Source organism: Capra hircus, chromosome 5, assembly GCF_001704415.2.
Source record: "Capra hircus breed San Clemente chromosome 5, ASM170441v1, whole genome shotgun sequence".
Taxonomy (NCBI): Eukaryota; Metazoa; Chordata; class Mammalia; order Artiodactyla; family Bovidae; genus Capra; species Capra hircus.
This window is the reverse complement of record NC_030812.1, coordinates 113,026,345-113,047,577: the sequence shown is the minus strand read 5'-3', so window position 1 is coordinate 113,047,577 and position 21,233 is coordinate 113,026,345. Positions and strand designations below refer to the sequence as shown.

Below are 21,233 nucleotides of genomic sequence, written 5' to 3'. Positions count from 1 at the left end.
TTTGAAGAAGTGCCTTGTATCCTAGGTCCTCAGGCTCAGCAAACGTCTGTGCTGGGCACGTGGCAGAGATCCAGGGGAATTAGATGGAGCACGTGTCATGGGACCCCCAGATTCATGAGAAACCCAGAAATGTTCATGGCTCAAACCACAGGTGACACAAGGCTCCATCCAATAGTCTTCCGTTCATTTATTCAAAAAAATGTTCAGAAGCCCCGCTGTGTGCCAGCGCCAGCTTTAAATGCTGAAGGTACCCCGAGTGGTGAACGAGGCAGCAAGCGCCCACAGCAGCACAGGGAGGAGACAGCGCACAAGGAAGCACGGAACTCAGTGAAGTGAGTGCAGTCGGGCCACCTGCAGTGAAAAATAGTAACATGACTGATGGACCGCAGCCACAGAGTCAAAAGACGCCTGCTCCTTGGAAGAAAGGTTGTGACAAACCTGAACAGTATGTAAAAAGCAGAGACATCTCTTTGCCGACAAAGGTCCCTATAGTCAAAGCTACGGTTTTTCTAGTAGCCATGTACCATTGTGAGAGTTGGACCATAAAGAAGGCTGAATGGCAAAGAATTGATGCTTTTGAGCTGTGGTGGTGGAGAAGACTCTTGAGAGTCCTTTGGACGGCAAGGAGATCAAACCAGTCCATCCTAAAGGAAATCAACCCTGAATATTCATTGGAAGGACTGATGCTGAAGCTGAAGCTCCAATACTTTTGGCCACCTGATGCAGAGATTCCAACTCATTGGAAAAGACCCTGATGCTGGGAAAGAATGAGGGCAGGAGGAGAAGGGAGTGACCGAGGATGAGATGGTTGGATGGCGTCACTGACTCCATGGACGAGTTTGAGCAAACTGCGAGAGATAGTGAAGGACAGGGAAGCCTGGCGTGCTGCAGTCCATGGGGTCGCAAACAGCTGGACGCAACAGAGTGACTGAACAACAACTACGTGATAGGAAGTGATGGGCGGGGCAACAGTGTTGGAGAGCGTGGTACACCTGTGACCACTGGTGCATTAAAAACCTCCCCACATTCAGGGACATGAAACACCAGTTTACTCTGCTTGCAGATTCTGTGGGTCAGAGAGGATGCAGTGGGGATGGCTGTCTCAGCTGCTCTGTGTTTGGGCCTCAGCTGGGAAGACTTGAAGTTGGATATGCCTTGATGGGGGCTGGAATCATCTGGAGACTTCTCTGCTGATGTCTTATGGTTGAAGTTGGTTGTCAGCCAGAACACTTCTGGGCAGCCTCTTGGTGTGGTCTGTCCACACAGGGTGGTGTGGGCTTCCTCACAGCATAGCGTCCGGGTCCCAGGAGAACAAGATGCAGTTTTACAGTCTGCTCTCAGAAGGCACTTCCACCCAGCTCTGCCCATCAAGGCAGTTACAGAGGTCCCCCAGTATTCACAGGGAGGGGACTTGGTGAAGGGCCTTCGGGAGGAGGAGGAAGCTGCCCATCGAAGACCTAGGGGAGATCTTCCCTCCAGGCAAAAAGGGGAGGACAAGGGCAGTGGCCAGGAACAGGGACAAGTTGAGTGAGTTTAGGAACAGGTCATTGTACCTGGAGGATCTGGAGGGAAGGAGAAAGCCTGGAGATAAGCTCAGGAGGGAGCCGGGCTAGGTCATGTCAGGTCTTACAGGCCCTAGAAGGGAGTTAGGATTTTATTCTAAATTAGCCGGGAAACCATGGGACATTTTAACCAGGGATTGATGTCTTAATAAATTTGCCTTCTGGCTGCTACATAGAGAATGTGTTAATGGGAAATAGGAGACAGAGGCCATTGTGGTGGTCTAGATCAGAGATGTTGGTGGCCCATCCAGGGTGACAATCGTGGAGGTGATGAGATGTGGGTGAATTCATGTATGTTTTGAAAATGGAGCCAGAATGGACTGATGATGGATTAGATGTAAGAAGTGAGGAGTGAAGAGGAACCGAGAGTGACTGCTGGTTTTTTGCTTGGAGTTACTCTGTAGCTTCTGGGAAAGACTGGGGGGAGGACAGACTGTGGAGTGGGGATAGCGTGGACTGAGAGTCTGTTGCTGCTGCTGCTAACTCACTTCAGTCGTGTCCGACTCTGTGCAACCCCATAGACAGCAGCCCACCAGGCTCCCCCGTCTCTGGGATTCTCAGGCAAGAACACTGGAGTGGGTTGCCATTTCCTTCTGCAATGCGTGAAAGTGAAAAGTGAAAGTGAAGTTGCTCAGTCGTGTCCAACCCTTAGCAACCCCATGGACTGCAGCCTACCAGGCTCCTCCGTCCATGGGATTTTCCAGGCAACAGTACTGGAGTGGGTTGCCATTGCCTTCTCCGAGAGTCTTTTGGGCCAACTTCAATTTGACATAATCAGTAGCCATCTGAGTGGATACGCTATACAAGTTCAGAGTCTATGGGGTAATCAGGTTTGGGGTTCAGGGGAATGTGAGAGCCTAGAGCTTCTAGTTGGACTATAAAGAAAGCTGAGCGCCAAAGAATTGATGCTTTTGAAAGGTGGTATTGCAGAAGACTCTTGAGAGTCCCTTGGACTGCAGGATCCAACTAGTCAGTCTTAAAGGAAATCAGTCCTGAATGTTCATCGGAAGGACTGATGCTGAAGCTGAAGCTCCAGTACTTTGACCACTTGATGCAAAGAATTAACTCACTGGAAAAGACCCTGATGCTGGGAAAGATTGAAGACGGGAGGAGAAGGGGACAACAGAGGATGAGACGATTGGATGGCATCACCAACTCGATGGACATGAGTTTGAGCAAGCTCTGGGAGTTGGTGATGGACAGGGAGGCCTGGCATGCTGCAGTCCGTGGGGTCGCAAAGAGTCGGACATGACTGAGCCACTGAACTGAACTGAGAGCTTCTAGATGGCATCAAAATTGAGAGCTCTTAACAGTCATTCATCTCAGAAGATCTCCTGAGTGCCTGCCCTGTGCTGTGACCTGGGCTGGGAGCTTCCGGTTTGCAGATGAATGGCATATTCCCAGGCCTGGAGGAACACTGGGAATCAGCCTGCATAGCTTTGAATCCTGGATCCATCACTCAACTTTGTGACCCTGAGCAGGTAACTTCATTTCTTGGGGCCTTGTATCCTTATCTGTTTGGTGGGGCTAATAGCAGCGCTTATTTGACAGGGATGATGCAGAGACCAAATGAGATAAGCTTTGCAGAGCACATGCCTGGCACTCAACAAGGGCTGAACAGATGTGAATTGCCTAATTAGCACTTATTCCTAGTGTGCGGTCAGGATACTTTTTAAAGAGAATGGATGTCTTTTCTGAGCTAGTGAAGATGGGGAAATGAGCCTCATCCCTGAGCTGGGTGTGAAGTCCTTTGGTGGGGACTGCCCCACGTGTTCCACACAGTGCTCCTGTCCAGTGAGCCACGGCCCGCCACGCTCCCCGGTCAGAACCTGCCCCTTCCTCTTGCACTGATTCTTGGGCTCATCCATTGACATGGGCCACGTGGCAGCAGGGCTGTCCATCCCAGCTCTACCACACACTCACTTTGTGACCTTGGACGCATGTCACCTCTTTCTCAGTCTCGGTTTTGTGGTCTCCAAAATGAACATGATGCCTGTCTGGCAGGATCAGGTGTGCACCGGGTGGCACCAGAGGCCACCAGGCAGAGGAGCAGAGGAGGAGAGGGCCCAGCTGCACGTGTGGGAGGAAGGCACCGTGGGCGCCCAGATGCTCCGCGGCGGTGCGGCAGTCACAGCTCTTCCCTGCCCCGGGCTGGTCCCTGGCAAGATGAAAGGGCCGCGCCTCGGCCCTTTTGCAGGCGCCCCCTCTCATCCTGGAAGACAGCTGGAGACAATGTGTTGCTCCCTGAACCCCTGACGAAGGCTCGACTCGCCTCTGTTTATTTGTCTTTATACTTCAACAGCGCAAATGCATTTCTTGCTGGGAAAAAGAATGCTGACCATTTTAATGTGAAACTAAACAGTTTTAGTCAAATACTTACTCCATAAACAGCAATATTTTTCAAGGTAAACTGTGGAGGTTTCTTCCTGTCTTATTTCTGCCCTCCCTCCCCGCTGGTCCCTGTTCTTGGCCCACATTCACGTGGTCTGAACACACTTGGTTGGAGGGAGTCACTGTCAGAGGACAAGCTGGATGCAGACTCACTTCCCTTCCCAGCTTTTTACAACTGTTAATCTGATGGAAATTCTTTGGCCTGAGAAAAGGAAACACACTGGACTCAGTGTGCACCTTTATAAATGGGCTTCCTTCTTTTCCCAAATCATTACAGAACCAGGGAGCTCCTGCAGCGGGCAGGGAGGTGGAGTGATGGAGACCCAGGTGTGTTTTGGGGGTGGAGTGGCCTTCTCCAGCCTCAGGCCTGCAGCCAGCTCAGGACTGGGGACTGGGGGGAAGGCTGGGCAGAGCCTCGGGTGCTTCTTATAGAAGGGAGCCAGGCAAATTCCAGGGGGCATAGCAGTGGGCCAGGAATCAAGCTCCCTGGGTCATGGACTTGCAGGGGGACCTCAGGAAACTCCCTCCCTCTCTGTGCCTCAGTTTCCCCATCACATGTGAGGTAAGGAGTGGGATTCAACCAATGGTTTTCAGATTCTGTGGGGTTTTGTGTCCAGCAGCAGAACCCTTTATTTCCAGCAGAATCCTACAGTGGTCACACGGCTTTGGCTGAAATGGGAGGCAAGACTGGCAGGGATGAGAGCCCCGTTCTCTGGGGAGCCCAACCCCCACAGGGCCCTGTTTGGAACCCCTCGGCCTGGCTGCCGTGTCAGAGTCCTTCTCCCTCCGACAGCTCGTGATTGGATGTCTTGGTGGCATAGAGTGTCTCCAGGGATGGTGGCCAAGCTCCTCGTCCCTTCCATATGCAGTCCCCATCTACCTCTCTCTCCTTGTTTCTCAGAGCTCTAATGTCCAGATGTCAAATAACTTCCGTTTTCCTAAATGCACCCCCCTTTCCTGCTCTGGAGTACCCTACACCTACTGTTCCTTCTGCCCGGATCACCCTTCCCCGTGCTCTTCATTAATTCTTCGTGACCCCCACTTGTCACACGTCAGCTCGGGCATCAGCCCCTCTGGAAAGCTTCCCCTGAGTTGCACACCGTTCCCCTGGGTGCCTGTAGCCTCCCAGGCTGCCCTCTGCCTCAGCACTGAGCTCCTAGGCTTGTCCCTGGCCCCCAGGGGTGGGTCTCTCCTGCCTCAGGAGGTCCTGGAGGGCCAGGCTCCAAAGTGCCTTAGCTCCATGTTCCCAGGCCCCGCGCAGACTCATCTGTGTGATGGAGGGGTGGGTGGGTGGCCGGGGAAGGAGGCAGAAGTTTTGATGCTGACTGCCCGGGAGAGCATGGTCTGCCAGTGGTGCCGCAAGCCTGGCCCAGGAGCAGGGCTCAGGGCTCTCGAAACTTCCGAGAACTGTGAGAGGGCAGGGGTGTCTCCTAGCAGCCCACGTGAGTGAGGCCCCTGCAGCCAGCTGAGCGTGGAGCTCCCCTGTTCCGTCCTGTCTCCAGGCCCAGCTCCTTACGGTCTCTGCCCTAGAGGAGCAGAGAGCAAGGACCTGGGAACAGACGCATCACCCTTGGCCCCCAGCTCCCTTCCCAGCGGGGGTTTGCAGCCAGCTCTTCAGGCTCACTCTTCTTATCCTGAAAAGAGGGGTGACAGTGTTCCTGGAAGGGGGCTGTAGGCATGGAGCGAGGTGGGCATTGTGGCGTCAGGAGGCCCCTCGGCCTCTCCTTTTTGCTCTCCCTTGGGTGGCACCTTCAGGTCAGAGACCACAGCACAATACAGGGCGGCTCTTCCTGTTGGTAGGACATAGTTGAAATCTGTTGTCGGCCGCCCTGTGCCAGCTTTGAATAGGACTCAGTGTGGTGACCTGGGGAAGAGGTCCTGCTCTGTCCCAGGGTAGAGAAGGCCAAGCCCATGAACAGCCAAGAAAAACAGCCAGTTGCCGAGGACGGGACAGGCAAGCAGACACGTCCCTTTGTCTTCCTTGTTTGCGGTCCATGTGCCAAGGTCTTGGTCGGAATTCAGAGAAGTAAACAAAAAATAAGTGTCCTGTGAACGCTCTTTAAAAATACTTTACCACCAAAACATACCCCAGACCAGAACTGAACTGTGTGCCTAAAAATGGGAGTTATCAGCAAGTAAGGGAGTCCCAGAGTCTGCGACCCAGCTCTTCCTCTGCCAATGAACTTGCTTACTCTGGAGCAGTCCGTGCCCGGGTGGTGATGGGGGCCACCCTGGACGTGGGCCGGGCCAGGCTGCGTCTAGACGCGTGCTGCAGCAACCATCCTTTCCCAGCACCAACAGACCGTTTATCGTGGCCTTTCGCCAGCTCCGTGCCTCACCTGCCCCCGCACCCTTCCCTGGCACCTGCCTCACCCCAGCCACATGCAGCTGGAAATAGACTAGCTGGCAGAGAGGGCTGGTGCCCAGCTGGCACTCCTTGTCTGTGGGAAGCAGGTGGCCCTGGCAGCCACCCAGACGCTTGGTCTGGGGTCTCTAGCAACCCCTCAGGTGATACCTTAGTGGTGGGAGAGTATCCCATGGCCCCTTGCCCCTCCCTGGCTCATGTGCTGGCCGCTAAGGGGTCACATGCCAGTGGGGTCATTAGGAGGAACCTCGGTGGAGTGGGATCCTCCTGGGGCCCTTCTTCCCATTGGACGAGTCTGGGGTCTCCAACCTGGCAGTTGGCTCCTTGTGCTCCGGGCTCTGCCGGCCACTCCAGCCTGCCTTCTCACCCTACAAATGTGAAGCCTGTCCCCACCCTCTGTGCTTCCTCCCGCCTTGGAGGACGCCCCCTCTTGGCTGTCCTGAGCACTCCGGTTCATCCTTGGGCACCTCTTCCCTGGCCTTCCTGACAGCGTGATCGGTCCCCACCCCGCCCGTGGACCAACCAGAGGCACAGTGCTCCTCAAGCAGAGTTGAAAAGGTCTGTTTACTTACCCATCTTCCACACGCGTAATAATTATACAGAACCACTCAAAGAAATCAATAGACAAGACAGAAGATAATTCCCCCCTTAGCTTGCCACCCCAACAGACCAACAGCTTTCATGCCCTAGTGCTCTTGTCTGAGGTCATCTGTGTGTAGAACTGGCCATATATGGTTGGGATCATGAGTTGATGTTTGTATGCTGCTTCCAGCCCCGGATTCTATCGGAACGTTTGTCGCTGTCGATGTGTAATCACGTAGCCAAGATGTGGGGCTGGAATCTGAGTCCAGGATGTGGGGGGCCTGACTGAGAGCTGCTGCTAGGGTGGCCATCTGGTTGGGAGAAATGGTTTGTAACCTCTGGTCGGCAGCTGCCCCCTGAGTACCCGCACCTGCCAGTCAGGAGATCCGGAGATGAGTTAGATGCAAGTCCCACCCTCGGGGAGCTCTGGGCTCTGTGCAGTAATACTCACAGCTCGGTGTCCTTGGTGTCAGTAACACGGGCCCGAAGCACTGGCAGGGAGGGGGCCCATCTCCCCCTGCCAAGTGGGGACAGGGATGGGGCGAGGGGAGGAGGCAGGGGCAGGTGCAAAGCCTGGAGCTAAAGAGGCTCAGCCAGGAAGGAGTGTGGACTCAGGGAGAGGAGCAGGCAGAGGCGTGCCAAATGGCGGCCTGTCAGCAGAGGCACACACCGTTGCTCCCCGAGCCTGCGACTTGGAGACCCAGGCCGGCAGACGCAGGCCTGGCGGGGGACTTCCTCCGTCTGCACCTCGGGCACCTCAGATGCCAGCCTGGCTCCTCACCCCCTCCTTCAATAACCACCAGGGCCTTACCTACTGCTCCAGCCTCGTGCACACGCACACACACACTCACACACACACAGACACGCACGGCAGGCATCCCGTCCCTAAACACAGCTCTCCCTGAGCCGGTCCTTGTGCAGTTAGACAGAGGCTCCACAGTTTGGCCTCCCAATCCCAGGTCTTACCTGGTCTCACCCCTTCTCCCACCCTGGTCGGGCAGCTCCCTGGGGGCAGGCCTTGACCTGCTCACTGCCTGTTCCCTGCCTGTTGAATGAATGAACAAACACAAACACATGTGCCATCACAGCTCTGGGGGAGACGGGGCGTTAGAAAGATGACTTCAGGTGGAATGGCGGGTCTTGCAGGCGTGCTCCCGGGTGGGAAGCCAGGGAACTGGGTACAGAGTAACAGGGGTCCAGCAGGCAGGATGCGAAGGTTTGCGCCAGAATCCCGCCTCTGGGAATTCACCTGCAGAGAAGTCCCTCACAGCTGCCCAGATGCGTCCCTCCCAGGGGAGCTCACTAAGGGAGTGGAAGAGAGACAGCACGCTGAGGCAAGGGCAGGGGCTCCGTGCAGCCTGGACAGCGGCAGGTGAGAAGGGCAGCCAGGACTGAGCCCCAGCCTGACCAAGGCGCCGACTCAGCTCTCAGCGAAGCAGGGCCAAAGGGGCATGCTCTCAAGGGCGAGAGGGCGAAAGAGTGATTCGTTACCACTAGCTGAAACTCAGCACATGAAAAAATAAAATAGATGCTCGTGATAGGAGTTGTGGCTAGAGTATAAATTTGTTGATCTTTTTCCCCCCCACTGTTTTTCAAAATTCCTTATACATTCACATTCTTGAGTAATGAAGGTTTTATTGGACAAGTGATCGGGACCCATGCTAAGCTCTTGAGGGCAGTTATGCTATGAAAAGGTCATGCCACAGCCTGGCCTGGAAAGGGAGAGGGGCAGCCTTGGGGGACACGGTGGTCCTTGTGATGCTTCAGCCAGGCTCAGTGCTGCCTTTTCCACGAAGCTCCCTGGTGCCCATGTCAGCTCTCTACCTCTGCCCGCTACTTTCTTGAGTGTATCAACTCTCCTGGCACAGACTCATTCCTCAGTCCCACTGTGTCTGCATGACCCACCCAGGGCCTGGCAATGAGGGACTGCTGAGTGCAGGAAGGAAGTGACCAGCTCACTGCCAGCCCGGTGAAGAAGTCATCACAGGCTGGGGTGGGAGCCCCCACTCACAGAGAAGTCCCAGGGCCAACTGGGGGAGGGCGCTGTTGGGAAGAAGGAAGGAAACGGGCCACTGGGAAGCACCCGCAGCAGCCTGATAAGGCCCAGATCTTAACTCTGCAGTTCTGGAAGTTGGAAGAAAACATTGAGTTTAACTGGGAATGTTTGATGCTTGAAGGTTCGGGATTCCAGGCAGTAGCAACGGTGGGAAATTTACGCTGGGAGCAAGGCATTTGACCTGGCCAGAGTCAGGTGTGATGGACTGACCAGAAGGCCCGTGTGCACCGGGGCAGTCCTGGGAGCTCCTGGGCTCACCTTGACTCTGTGGAGTCTTTCCCAAGGCAGTGGGGCTCCCCCTGCCCCCCATGCAAGCCCGCAGGGGTAATCACAGCCAGCTGGGCCTGCTTTATTTCTGAGGATATTCATTAAGAATCCTGTCAAAAGCATTTCCCCTTCTTTTCTTAGAGCATCTTGCTTTGGTTCCAGGGTTTGTTCCTAGTTGATTTTTCTCCCTTCCCTCTTGCCAGTCCTCCATTCTCATCCCCATCAAAATAGATTGTTCAAAGCTCCAGTGCCTCCCACAGATGTCCGTCCAGGATCACGTTCACAGCTGCCCTGTCAGAGGCCTGAGGGCGGGGGACGAAGGCATCCAGTTCCCGTCCCGGGCCCGTCACCCACACGTCGGTGACCGAGGGCAGACCGCACTCACTGCTTGCAGCTCCTGTTATAACACTCCGCTCCTGCCCCGGGCCGAGGCCAGCTGGGACACTGTAATAGGAGTGCTGACACGGAGCAGAGGTGCATGGAACGGGAGTTCCCTTCCGTCTCCTGCAGCTTTCTCTCATGCCCTTGCTGGAGAGATTAAAGGAAGAGCTGGTCTGGCTGCAGTTGGCATAGACCAAGGCCAGTGAAGTGTCATTCAAGGGCACAGCCCACTGTCTTCAAGCCCCTACCCCCGCCACCCGCTTCCCCAAGCACTACTCGGAATGGGTTTTCTTCAGCTGAAGACTTTGGTCCTCACGCGAGTGAAGGCACTCAAAAGCAGGAAGATACTTTGGGCTTCCCCAGCTTACCAAACGTCCCAAGTGGCTCTGTTCATTCGCTGTGCACCAGAGCCCACAGGCTGGCAGTGTTTGAGGGTATCTACTTCTCTCTATCCTCATCTCCCCACGAGCTGCCCACAGGCGGGGCAGTGCTCACCCACACAGTGGGGTTAACTGCTGGGCAAGGCTGTGCCAGGCAGATAAGCGAACCTAGGTCTTCTCCAGCCAGCTCTCACTCTGCTCTCCTGCAAACCCACCGGCCAGCACTCAGTCCTGTCCCTGATCCAGTGCTGCCGCCCGGGGCAGCCCCTCCAGGGCCACTCGGCCCATCCCTGATGGGGCAGGCCCACAGCCAGGGCCTCCAGGCCAGAGCTGCCTGCCCTAGCCAGTTCTCAGCCCGTACTCGGTCCACAAGCACGCGCTGTTTAAAACCCCAGGACACAGCCACACTCAAGATGTCCCTGTTCCCAAGGGCTCTGCGTTCTCCGAGGAGACGGAGAAGCAAACGCAGAGCAGACGCCAGTGCCTGGAGGCGCCGGCGACTCCCAGGTGTCCTGGCTGAAGCAGCTGTGGGTGGTGCTGCCGTTTGCTGAGATTCAGAAGGCTGGGGAGGGGCCTGGGCTTTGCTTTGTTCTTTTCTGCTTTCGTTGTGGACGTGGAGATAGCTCACTGTGGGCCATGTTAGGCTTGTTAGGTTTGTCCTGCCTGTTGGACATTCAAGTCCAACTGATTGCACGTGCTGATCTCTGAGTCTGGAGGGTGGTGGAGCAGACAGCCCTAGAGGTTTGGGCAGTGTTAGCCAGTAGCTGGCTGGAAAAGCCATGGGACAGGCTGACAGCTCCTAGTAATGGAGCCCAAGAGGAGCCCAGGTTTCTGGACATGGCCCCCACAGGTGCACTCACCTCCCAGGGCCTACTCTAAAGGAGGGACTGTCTACGGAGTTGGAGAAAGTGTTTGCCAACCATGTATCTGACAAGGGTCTACTATATATCTAGGATATATAAGAACTCTTGCGACTCAACAGTAAAAAGACAGCCCAGTTTAAAAGTGGGCCGGGGGGCTTCCCTGGTGCCTTGGTGGTAAAAAAAAGGTCACTGTCAGTGCAGGGGATAGGGATTTGATCCCTGCTCCGGGAAGATCCCACACGTCGCGAAGCAACAAAGCCCGTGCACCACAACTACTGAGCCTGAGCGCTAGAGCCCGGGAACTGCAAGTCCTGAAGCCCCCGTGCGCTTGAGCCCATGTTCTGCAGCAAGGGAAGGCCCCTCAATGAGATGACCACGCACTGCAGCCAGAGATAACCCCCACTTACCACGACTAGAGGAAGAGCCACGCAGCAGTGACCACCCAGCGCAGTCCAAAATAAATAAATAAAAGTTTAAGCCTCAATTCAGAAGCGGGCCAAGGATTCGAGTAGCCGTCTCTGCACCGTTAAGCAGCTGGTAGTCGTGGTCCCCTGAGAAGGGTGGCCCAGGTGGTGAGCAGGCCAGAAGCTGTATCAGGAGGGAGCAATTCCGGAAGCTGAGGCCGCTCTGCTCGGAGAACAGGAGGCCGAGGCAAGACTGAGTGCTCCCTTTGGATGAGGCGTGTGGTCAGTTTCCCAGCTCAGGAGGCACTCTGCCGTCCCCCAGAGGGCGTCCGCTCTTGTGACGCCCTGCAGCGCTCGCGCCGGCTTTGTGCAGCCGTAGTGAAGGCGGATCGGTGCCCTGCGTGTGCTGGCACTGTGCTGAGTGCCCGTGTATGTTTGTCTTTAATTCTTGGCTGGGCTGCATCTTCACTGCCGCTCCCAGGCTGTCTCTAGTTGAGACGAGTGGGGGCTCGTTGTCGTCGCGGCGCCCAGGCTGCTCACTGCAGTGGCGTCTCTTGTCTCCGAGCCCAGGCTCGAGGTGCACAGGCTTCCGTAGTTGTGGCACACAGACTTGGTTGCCTCGAGGTGTGTGGACTCTTCCCCGACCAGGGATCGAAGTCCCGAATGAGTCCCCTGCGCTGGCAGGCAGATTCCTAACCACTGGGCCACCGGGGAAGCCCTGTGCTAGGGGTTTCACCACCATTATTTTCTTAATTCCTCCACACAGCCTCAAGTACTATTATCTCCGACTTTTAGAGAAGGAAACCAGGGCCCCAAATGGTTAAGCACGGTGCCAAGGGCACATCGCGAGACCTTGCTGAATCTAATACCCCAGAGGCCATGACTTGCAGGGCAGGAACCAGGACCCATAGGTAGTAGTCTCAGGGAGACACATGTTTATAGACTACGTGTTGATAAGACCCGTGATTGTAAGCTGGAGCAGTCAGCAGTTGGAGTTAGGCAGCAAACTCCTTAGATGTTCTGTGCTGCTCAGCCATCACTGGGAGATTGCGGACAAGAGGGGCCCAGCTGAGGGAGGCAGTGACCAGACCCTGTGGGCCAGCAGCCTCAGCAGAGCTCTGTCCCACCCTGGCTGGCTCCTCGGGTCTGGGTGTGAGCGTGCTGCTCTGCAAAGCTGACCCCACCAGTCATCACCCAGTGCTGAGCTTGGACTCCGGCCTAGCCCGAGGGGCTCGGTGTCAGAACAGGGCTACAACGGGAGACCCTGTGTCTTCTGCACACAACCAACCTGCTGGGAAAGCCAGGAGCCCCAGAGAGGGCCCCAGCTGATGCCCCAGACCAGGAGGTAGATGGGTCCCAGGAGACTCCAGTCACACCTCCTGCCTACTATGCCAGCACTTCTGACAGCTCGGGGAGTATCCTGGATCTGGCAGAATCCAGGCCCCAAAGCTGCTCTAAGACTCGTGTGTATTTTACCCGAAATCTAATCCATCTGGTTCTCATTTATTTACACTTAACTCATCAAATGCAATTTTGCAAGAGCCGCTCGATAGCCAAGAGGCCTTTTCTGCCTAAGCCTCCCTTCTGAAAGGAGCCGGAGGAGGGCTGGGGCCTCGGTCCTCTGGGACCAAGAGGGAGTTCTCAGGGTTGGAGGCTGAGTTTGGTTTCTGAGACGGGCCAATGCCGCTGCCTCGGTTCCCGGACCCTTGTTGGGAGCTGGGATGCCGGAGCCGGGCACAGCGCCGGACACACAGTAGGCTCTTGGCAGCCGGCAGAACATGGGTGGGGTTCAGGCAGAACACAGAGTCTCTGTTTCAAATTGTGAAGCGTTCATGGGAAACACAAAGCAACCAAAGCTGGATCCAGAAGTAATTTCTCGTTATAAATAACTGCAAACCTGGATTCTTGGTCCAAAGTAGGACAAACAGTCAACTATTAATAAAAACAAACACCAGCACCTTGGGCCAGAAAGCAGACCTCATGGGCAAACCACAGCCCCGCCTGCAGTCCTTTCAGAAGCACGTCGACCTGCAGCCCCTTGGTGTCAGCTCTGAAGCCTTCCTGCTGGAAAACAGCCACGTCCATCACCGCACGCAGGCTGGTGGAGTGGGCCCATCAGCCACTGGTGGGGGTGCGGGCGGCCTTTTCCACGTGAGTGGTGAGCACACTGAACAGAAATGGGGAGAAGTCACAGCTAGGGTTGGTCTCTCCTGACCGCAGCACCCAAAGCTGTGCTCATGCAGGGCAATGCAGAGGCGGGCGGGGGCACCTGACCCCAGAGACCTTGTTTGGACTCCATCTTTGGTGCTTGGCTTCCCTGGTGGCTCAGACAGTAAAGTGTCTGCCTGCAACGCGAGAGACCCGGGTTCAGTCCCTGGGTCGGGAAGATCCCCTGGAGAAGGAAATGGCAACCCACTCCAGTACTCTTGCCTGGAAAATTCCTCGGGTAGGTTACAGTCCATGGGGTCACAAAGAGTCGGACACGAGTAAGCGACTGCACTTCACTTTGGTGCTTGGGGTGCTATGTGCTGTTCTCACCAGAGTCCTCACTGACGCCACTGGGATTGAGGAGGAGGAGGCTAGAGAGGCCAGGCCATCTGGGGCTGGGTTTGTGGAGCCCTGGTGGAATCTTCTGTAGGGGGAGGCGGAGACCCAAGGTGAGGCTGTGCCCCGGGATGGGAGGCGGGACAGACGGCAGGGCGATGAGGAGAGCCACCAGCCTCAGGGACTGCTGAGTGTGGGGTGCACGGAGGCAGGGGTTTCTTGGGCCGGGCTGGCTGGGTCAGGGCAGGCAGAGCTGGAGCCTGACCCCTGCTTGGCCTCCTTGGTGCCCTAGTCCCCCTCCCTCCCTCCCACCTTCCATCCTCAATGCACACCAGGCTGAGGGCCTCCGGCTGGGGAGCAGCCCTCAAGGCATGCAGGCTGTATATGTCTTTTACCCCAGACTACACTGGGGCCATCTGTTTCAGAGGGTGTCTTCTCCCAGCCGCGCCAGCCGAGGCCCTCAGGGCAGGGACTCTCCCTTCCCAGCACCCTGGCCTGCCACCCCAACCCTGCCCCAGAAGATGGAGCACTCCAGCAGTCCTAGAGGCTCAACTGAAGATGTGTGTGTGTTACAGGAGGGAGCACATTCTCGTCGGGAGGGCGGGGGTGAGTTCCTGCAGGCTGGTGCCTTCCAGAGGGAGACCTGGCTGGTCCAGGCAGCCCACGATGAGCTCTGTGCCAGACCTTCACAGCGCTGGAGCCTTCAGGGTCCTTTCTTCACTCTGCCGTTTAGATCTTCTGTTGCCAATTAAAAGGGTTTCCCAAGAGGAGCCTCCTAGCGTCTGCCCCAGAGCCCACGGGGCCTCCTCTCTGCTTTGGAGCCAAGGCCCTGTGCCGAGGAGCTCCCTGCCTTCTGGGAACATTCAGCCATGGTCATAAATAATGATGAAGGACCACGGGCTGCCAGCAGAGTTCAGAGGCACAGCGCGCCCCCATCCCCCTGGGAGCCCGCTCGGGGATCACGGGTCGTGGGCGGGAAGCAGGCTTGCTCCGGGCCTTCACCTCACGCACACAGGCCCAGCCTCCACCCGAGGCCTTGGTGGTTGGTTGGTGGCACTCTGGCTTGTCAGTCTTCCCCGGGGACTGTCCCCTCTGCCAGCAGGACTGGTGGAAATAGGGGCCAGGAGGACCCAGGCAGGGCTGGGCTAGTGAGAGCCCTGGTGGAATCTTCTCGAGGAGGGCTGTGCAGCCCATGGGCGCTTCCGGAATCCTCTCTCGCCCAAGTGGTCCCAGGCCCTCCCCACCCGTGCCCTGCACCTTCCACACCTCCTCTCCTCGTCTTCCAGCCTCAGTCACAGACCACCCCACCTCTGCTCCCGTCACCTCCTCCACGGAGCCTCTGCCTCCACGCTCAGGTCTCACACACCGGCGGCCCGGTGAGCAGGGGCTTGACCCAGGGCATTCATTCTGGGGCCCTGGCAGCTCACGGGGAGTGGGGCACGCAGCAGGGGTGCAGTGTTTGCAGGAAAAGTGTTTCCGGTGGATTTCAAAGGCGAGGGCTTCTGTCTGGACAAAGAGGGCGAGGGTGTCCTGGGAAGAGGTACACATGTGCACGTGAAGGCACGTGTGATTGACGGGGAGTTCGGAGAACGGGGATTTGGGGGGCTGAAGAGGCGGGCCGCCTGTGGAGAGCCCCAAATGAGCCCCGCGGCCAGCCCAGAAGGAATCCGGACAGCGCCCTGCTCCGGGGGACTGACCTATGGCAGAGCTCCCCATCACTGCAGTATGCAGGCACACATGTGCCCCTCAGCGTGTCTGCTCACTCCTGAGCACCCAGCCAGCCCAACCCTCTGCTGGGGGCAAGGACCTGCAGGAGACTCAGGACTGTCTTCAGCCCAGAGCAGAGACAGGACGGCCAAGCCCAAGGGAGGCAGTTGGAAATAAATCAGCTTGGCTGGGGGCCAGGGGCCGGCAGATTCTGCCCAGGACTAGGAAGACTTCGGGGAGGAGGGGGCTTCTGCCCTGGGGTTTGGAGGCATGAGCATGTCGGGTCAGGGGAGGACTGTAGCCTAAACACCCAGGGACCTGACTGTCGCCGCCATGACTGGGCGAGAAGCGTCCTCACTCAGAGAGGCTGAGTCACGGGAGAGTAAGGAAGAGCTTTGGATCCAGACCCACAGGGCTTCCTGTCCTCTTTCTGCCTGGTTTGTAGCACTGGGCAAGTCTCTTCCCCTCTCAACTTCTCGTCTGAGAATCAGCGTGCTGAGAATAACGCTCCCTGTATGGATTTATTGGGCGGATATGTTAAGATAGTGCCTGGGCCTCCCAGCTGGGACCTGGCTAGCCATGAGGGCTATCATTTATGATAAAAAGGCTCCCGGCGCCTTGCAGTCAACATGTAGGGGGCGGGGGCTCCCACAGAGGGGCCCCTCCGTGCATGGAGCCGCCTGGAGAGCAGGAAGAGGACTGCGCGTGTCTCAGGCACTCCAGAAGGGCTTCCTGGAGGACGCAGCCTGAGTTCCTCCTGTGGGCGAGATCTCGCCACATCACACGGCCCACAGGCCGGGGACAGAACTCAGGTTGTCCGACTCCCAGGTGTGGGTGCTCTCCTTGCCATGGGGCCCCTCTTACAACGGAATATGCCATGTCCTTGGGAGCCAAGGAGCAGTGCGTAGTGGGCTCGGCCCCCTCAGGAGGGCCCCGGAGCTAATATTTCCCATAGTGCTCTGGCGGGCCTGATCAGGGTCTCCAGGGGACCCCAGTCCGTCCTAGGCCAGTGGGCAGGCATCTCAAGGACCAGCCACCCTCGTTGGTCACTATGCAGACCTCACTGTGGGTCGCATCTGTAGGTATGCAGACACAGGGGTGTGAGGGGTATGAGGTGGGCCTAAGACCCTTAATCCACTCGCTAGAGAAGCTGATAATGGCCTCAGATTCCCCAAAGGGATTCTGAGGCTGTGGCTACTTGCCCAAGTTGGGGGAGGCCTGTGCTAGGGCCACGGTGGAGAAAGAGTGCCAAGGGGCTAGTCCCCTCTTCCCTCCTGCTTAATCTTGGGGCTTTATCATTTGGGAGTGGGGAAAAGAAATGTTTACATGGCTTCACATTTGTTTCAAATTATTCATCAGTGTTGGAGAGTCATTGTTCCCTGCTAGTGTAAACAGCCCCGTCCCAAGGTCCAGCCACCCTGCCAGCCCGCTGCAGCTCTGTAGCTGTGTGACATCAGCACCTTGGGTTCCCAGCTTCCAGTGCAGCGAGGAGCTGGGCCAGGCCCAGTGGGCGGCCCCAGGGAGTTAACTGATGATGGGGTGAGCATAGTGTCTCCACACCATGAATTCTGTGTTTGAGAGCTGTCTGTTTTACCAGTTGAACCTTTTCTAGGGCTGGGGAAGCTGAGGTACAGAGCAAAGACTCTTCAAGAACCTCGAAGAATGTGACTTGAAGGAGGTCTGGCCTGAGTCCCAGGAGCAGCTCCCAGGATTCAGACATCACCGTTATGTGTGCGCCGGACTGCAGACGGCGGAGCCCCTGGCGGGTGTTAACTGAGACGGTTCAGGGCAGCCTCGGCAGGCTGGGACTCTGCTTAGTTACTCCTGCAGGCTGGTTCGTCTTTGCGTTGGTAGCTGGGGGGTTTATGGACAAGTTCAAGGTGACACCCAGCTTGCGTTCACTTGAAGAGCAGCTGGGGTTCTTCATCTCCTGAATCTGAACATGCTTGCTGGCGTGACTGGCTTCACAGCGGGCCCCAAGGCACATGCTCAGGAGCTGGACAGCAGGTCCGAGTCCTGCCTTTGCTCCAGGCAGCTGTGTGACTTTGTCCAAACTACTTCAGCTCTCTTCGCCTCAGCGTCCTCATCTGTAAAAGGGAGTCAGTAACACAACCTATTGCTCATGGTTGCAGCAAGGATCAAGTGCATAACACTTGATGACCACTCGGGGGAGGTTAGCTTTGTGTTGTCATTAGGAGGAGGAACAGGGCCCAGAGCTGTTCACGGTCTAGTGCGGGCGGGGGCAGACTGCTGGGGGGCGGAAGGGAGGCGCCCCAGCCAAGGTGACCCTGACGCTGGGCCTTCAGGGAGCCGTCAGTAAGATGTGTTGAGTGGAGAAAGGGCTTCAGAAAAATCCCTCTCCACCCCTCCCAGCTTCCCCCGGGGCCCCCTCTCAGCCTCCTCTCAGCAAGAGCCACTTCTACCGTTTCAGCTGTAACTGTTGGTGGCTTTTCGAGTTCAGAGCCCTGCCTCCCTCCTGGCAACCACGCGGCCGACATTTGAGCTCACGGGAGAGTAATGACCTGCCTCGCCGTCGGCCTCAAAGGCTGCCGCGTGGTCTCGTGGGTGGTGAAGTGGTCTGCTGTCCCCGAGCCTAAGCAGGACCCAGCTGACAGAGTGCCAGTGCTGTGTCCTCCCCGGTTCAGGGCAGGTCAGTCTGCCTGACGCTTTACCTGTTCACATCCTTTTGGTTCCAGTTCTGAAAGATGGCTGTGTTGAAAAGAACTGTTTAAAAAGTTCAGTGCCAAAGTGAGTGTGTGTGTGTGTGTGTGTGTTTGCGCGCGCGCGCGTGCACACGCGCGTGCATGCACAGGCCTGTGTATTAGGGGTTGTGGGCTTGGCTCGAAGCAGCCAGTAGCTCACGTTGCCTTTGTGGTTTCATAGATTTGCCTATTAAAATGACAATACAGACATGGCACATTAAGGTTTAAGAAGCCCTTCTTTCATTAAACAAACTGACAGTGTAGGGGGTTATGACTCCGGTAATTGAAACATGCTGTCCTGTTCAAGACCAGAGCTCCATAAAGACTCTTTTCAGCCACTAGCTCCCTTTGTGCCAGCAGCCTCTGGTCAAAAATGAGTGTCGGCCCTGAGCTCTGTCTCTCCCAGAGAGTGGGAAAGACCGCTTGGCAGCCTTCCGCGGCAGTCTTGGCAGCCAGAGGTCAGGGCCTTTTAAAACCCTCCCCTTCTCTGGGGTTTTGAAATCAATTTGCGAGGCAGAAAGCAGGCTGCCCTGGCCTCCAGCCTCTCCCTCGCGCCAAGCTCTGTGCTGCTGGTTGTAAATCTGAGGTGTGACTGAAGAAAGGGGACCGTGGGGTCTGCTTGGCCAGGCCCTTCACGACAGGGGGAGACGGTGCGGGTTGCAGGTCTTCAGAGAGAGGGAGGGCCAGGTGCCGTTACCGAGAGCCAGGTGTGGATCCTGCCGCTGTGTGACCTGGGACAAGTCACTCGGCCTCGCTCCCTCAGTTTCCTCGTCTGTAACATAGGCCAGTACCTGTGCTGTGCAGGGTCCCTGTGAGAATTAAAGGAGTTACAGCAGGCAAGGAGCTCTGAGTAGTGCTGGGCGCACGGGGAAGCCAGGGCCACTGTAACTGTCTCCCACGGGGGGTAGCTCCACGCAGCGCTGTGGTGGGGGATCGCCGCGGGGTGCTTCTGTAGCCGCGCTCTGCAGCGGGGGGAGCTGATGGCCTCCACGGCCTTCTCGCCGACCGCGCCTCCCTTGCAGCCCCAGGTATGACCTCTCTCCCCCCTTCTCTTGCCGCAGATGTGGACGAGTGTCAGGACAACAACGGAGGCTGCCAGCAGATCTGCGTCAACGCCATGGGCAGCTACGAGTGCCGGTGCCACGGCGGCTTCTTCCTCAGCGACAACCAGCACACCTGCATCCACCGCTCCAACGGTGAGCCCTGCCGGAGCCCACCCGGCGCGCCCCCGCCCCGCGGAGCCGGGGCCCCTGGGAACCGCCTCTCCGCGCCTGCATCCCGGGGCCTCGGGGTCAGGGCAGGGAGCTCTGGGGGCGGCTGGGAGGGCCGTTTTGTGCCTCTGGTGTTGGGCCTGCAGGGTTTCCTCGCGGCTCCCTCCCTCCCTCCGCTCCTGCGGCAGGGCTGCTGGTGTCCCTGGTGCTTTTGTGTGGCAGGGACTTGGGGCCACAGATGGGCAGATGCCGCCAGAGAAGCCACTTTATCCATTCTGGGCTGGGGGCTGGCGGTGGGCAGGGTGAGGTTGGCCGTTCTCTCTCGTTCCCTTCCCGCAGTAGGGGCTCGAGGTCTGACCAGGCCGGGCTGCTGGTTTCTTGATCTCTTGCATGTTCACTGGGTCACCAGTCAATAGGGGGTCCTTGTGGCCAGGAGCCAGCTGCCCTCTGTAGACCAGGTGGGATAGGGGGGGCTGGCCTGGGGGGCAGTACAGAGGGACAGGGAAGACTCCAGCCAACTGGAGTGCCTGGGGAGCCTGGAGACAGCCCCAGCTAAGCCCTGAAGGTGCAGGGCGGTGATGGCCACTTGGAGCCCAAAGCAGCAGGGCTGTGAAGTGGGACAGCTGGTTAGAAGCCAGGACCCAGATGCTCAGAGGAGAGGGGCTTCCAGGCAGAGGGAACAGCATCTTGGAAGCCGTGGAGGCGCGTCTTCCTTAAAATAATGGCAAGATCCAGCCATCTCAAGGCAGGCCGTGCACTCCTGCAGCCTGGCTGCTCTGAGCAGTCAAGGGAGTAGACGCCAAAGGAGGAGCAGGTAGCAGCCCCCTGGCCCCAGCCTCAGCCCCTACCCCAGCACGGACCCGAGACACGGAGGAGGTGCTGGCGGGAAATCCTGTATGGGCCTCGCCTCCAGTCTACGGCACCAGCGGGGGGCCAGTGAGAGGTCCACACTGAAAGGCAGGGAGTCCAAAGGGCAGGTGCTGCTCTCCGGGTCGGGCCAGCCGGCGGTGAAGCCCGCTCTGCCGTTCCCGGGGTGCCTGCTTCGGGCGCATGGGCCCGACGTCCACGTGGAAGACCTCCCAGCTGTGGGGGTGGGGTGAAGCTGCCCAAAGTGAGGACCCCGACCCCAAATCGAGTTTCATGGAAAGCAGATTTATGAGGAAGAGTGAGCGTCCGTGGCAGGGGGCGGTGAGGCCTGCTTTCATCAGGGAGCGGGGTTTACAGGGCGGGTGGCCCCTCCTCAGCCGGGCTGTGTCTGCTCTGCCCAGGTCCTGGCGCAGCCGGTGAGCACTGGTGTGCCAGGGGTGTCACCTGGTAGGCCCTGACGCCAGCCAGGGGCGGGACTCGGTGTTGTGGTGGGCCGCGACAGCGGCTGCTGTGGGGTCACGAGCTTACTCTGCTCTGGGCCCTCACAGGAGCCTGGCATGGCGGGGGAGCTTACACCCAGTCAGCTCAGGGGACCTGCCTGAAGTTGTACCCTAGGGACCTGGCAGTCAGGATTCCAGCCCGTGTCACTCGCTGTGACGAGATGAAGCTGTAAGTAGAGAAATCAGGTGGAGAAACAGGCAGGCGCCGCAGGCCTCTTGGAGGAAGCTGCCTGTGAGCTGACGTCGGGCGAGGAGGGAGAGTGGCTGTGGGAGGCGCCAGGGAGGGCTAGGCAGGCGTGTGTAAAGGCCTGGGGCCGGCGTGTGTGAGGGCCCTGGGGTGGGCGTGTGTAAAGGCCCTGGGGCAGGCATGTGTAAAGGTCCTGAGACGGGTGGACCAGACTCTCGGGAAACACAGAGTGAAGGGTGGGATGGTGGGCACAGATTGCCCAGG

At 57.6% G+C, this 21,233-nt stretch overlaps 1 protein-coding gene across 2 annotated transcripts in view; it reads left to right on the top strand.

Moving 5' to 3' along the window:
* Window positions 1-21,233, top strand: part of SCUBE1 (signal peptide, CUB domain and EGF like domain containing 1) — a 126,863-nt gene that overhangs the window by 28,888 nt on the left and 76,742 nt on the right. For both annotated transcript variants that reach the window (XM_018048877.1, XM_018048876.1), the window contains exon 4: window positions 19,266-19,400. In XM_018048877.1, the coding sequence (XP_017904366.1) occupies window positions 19,266-19,400 (135 nt within the window). The remainder of the gene's footprint in view (window positions 1-19,265; window positions 19,401-21,233) is intronic.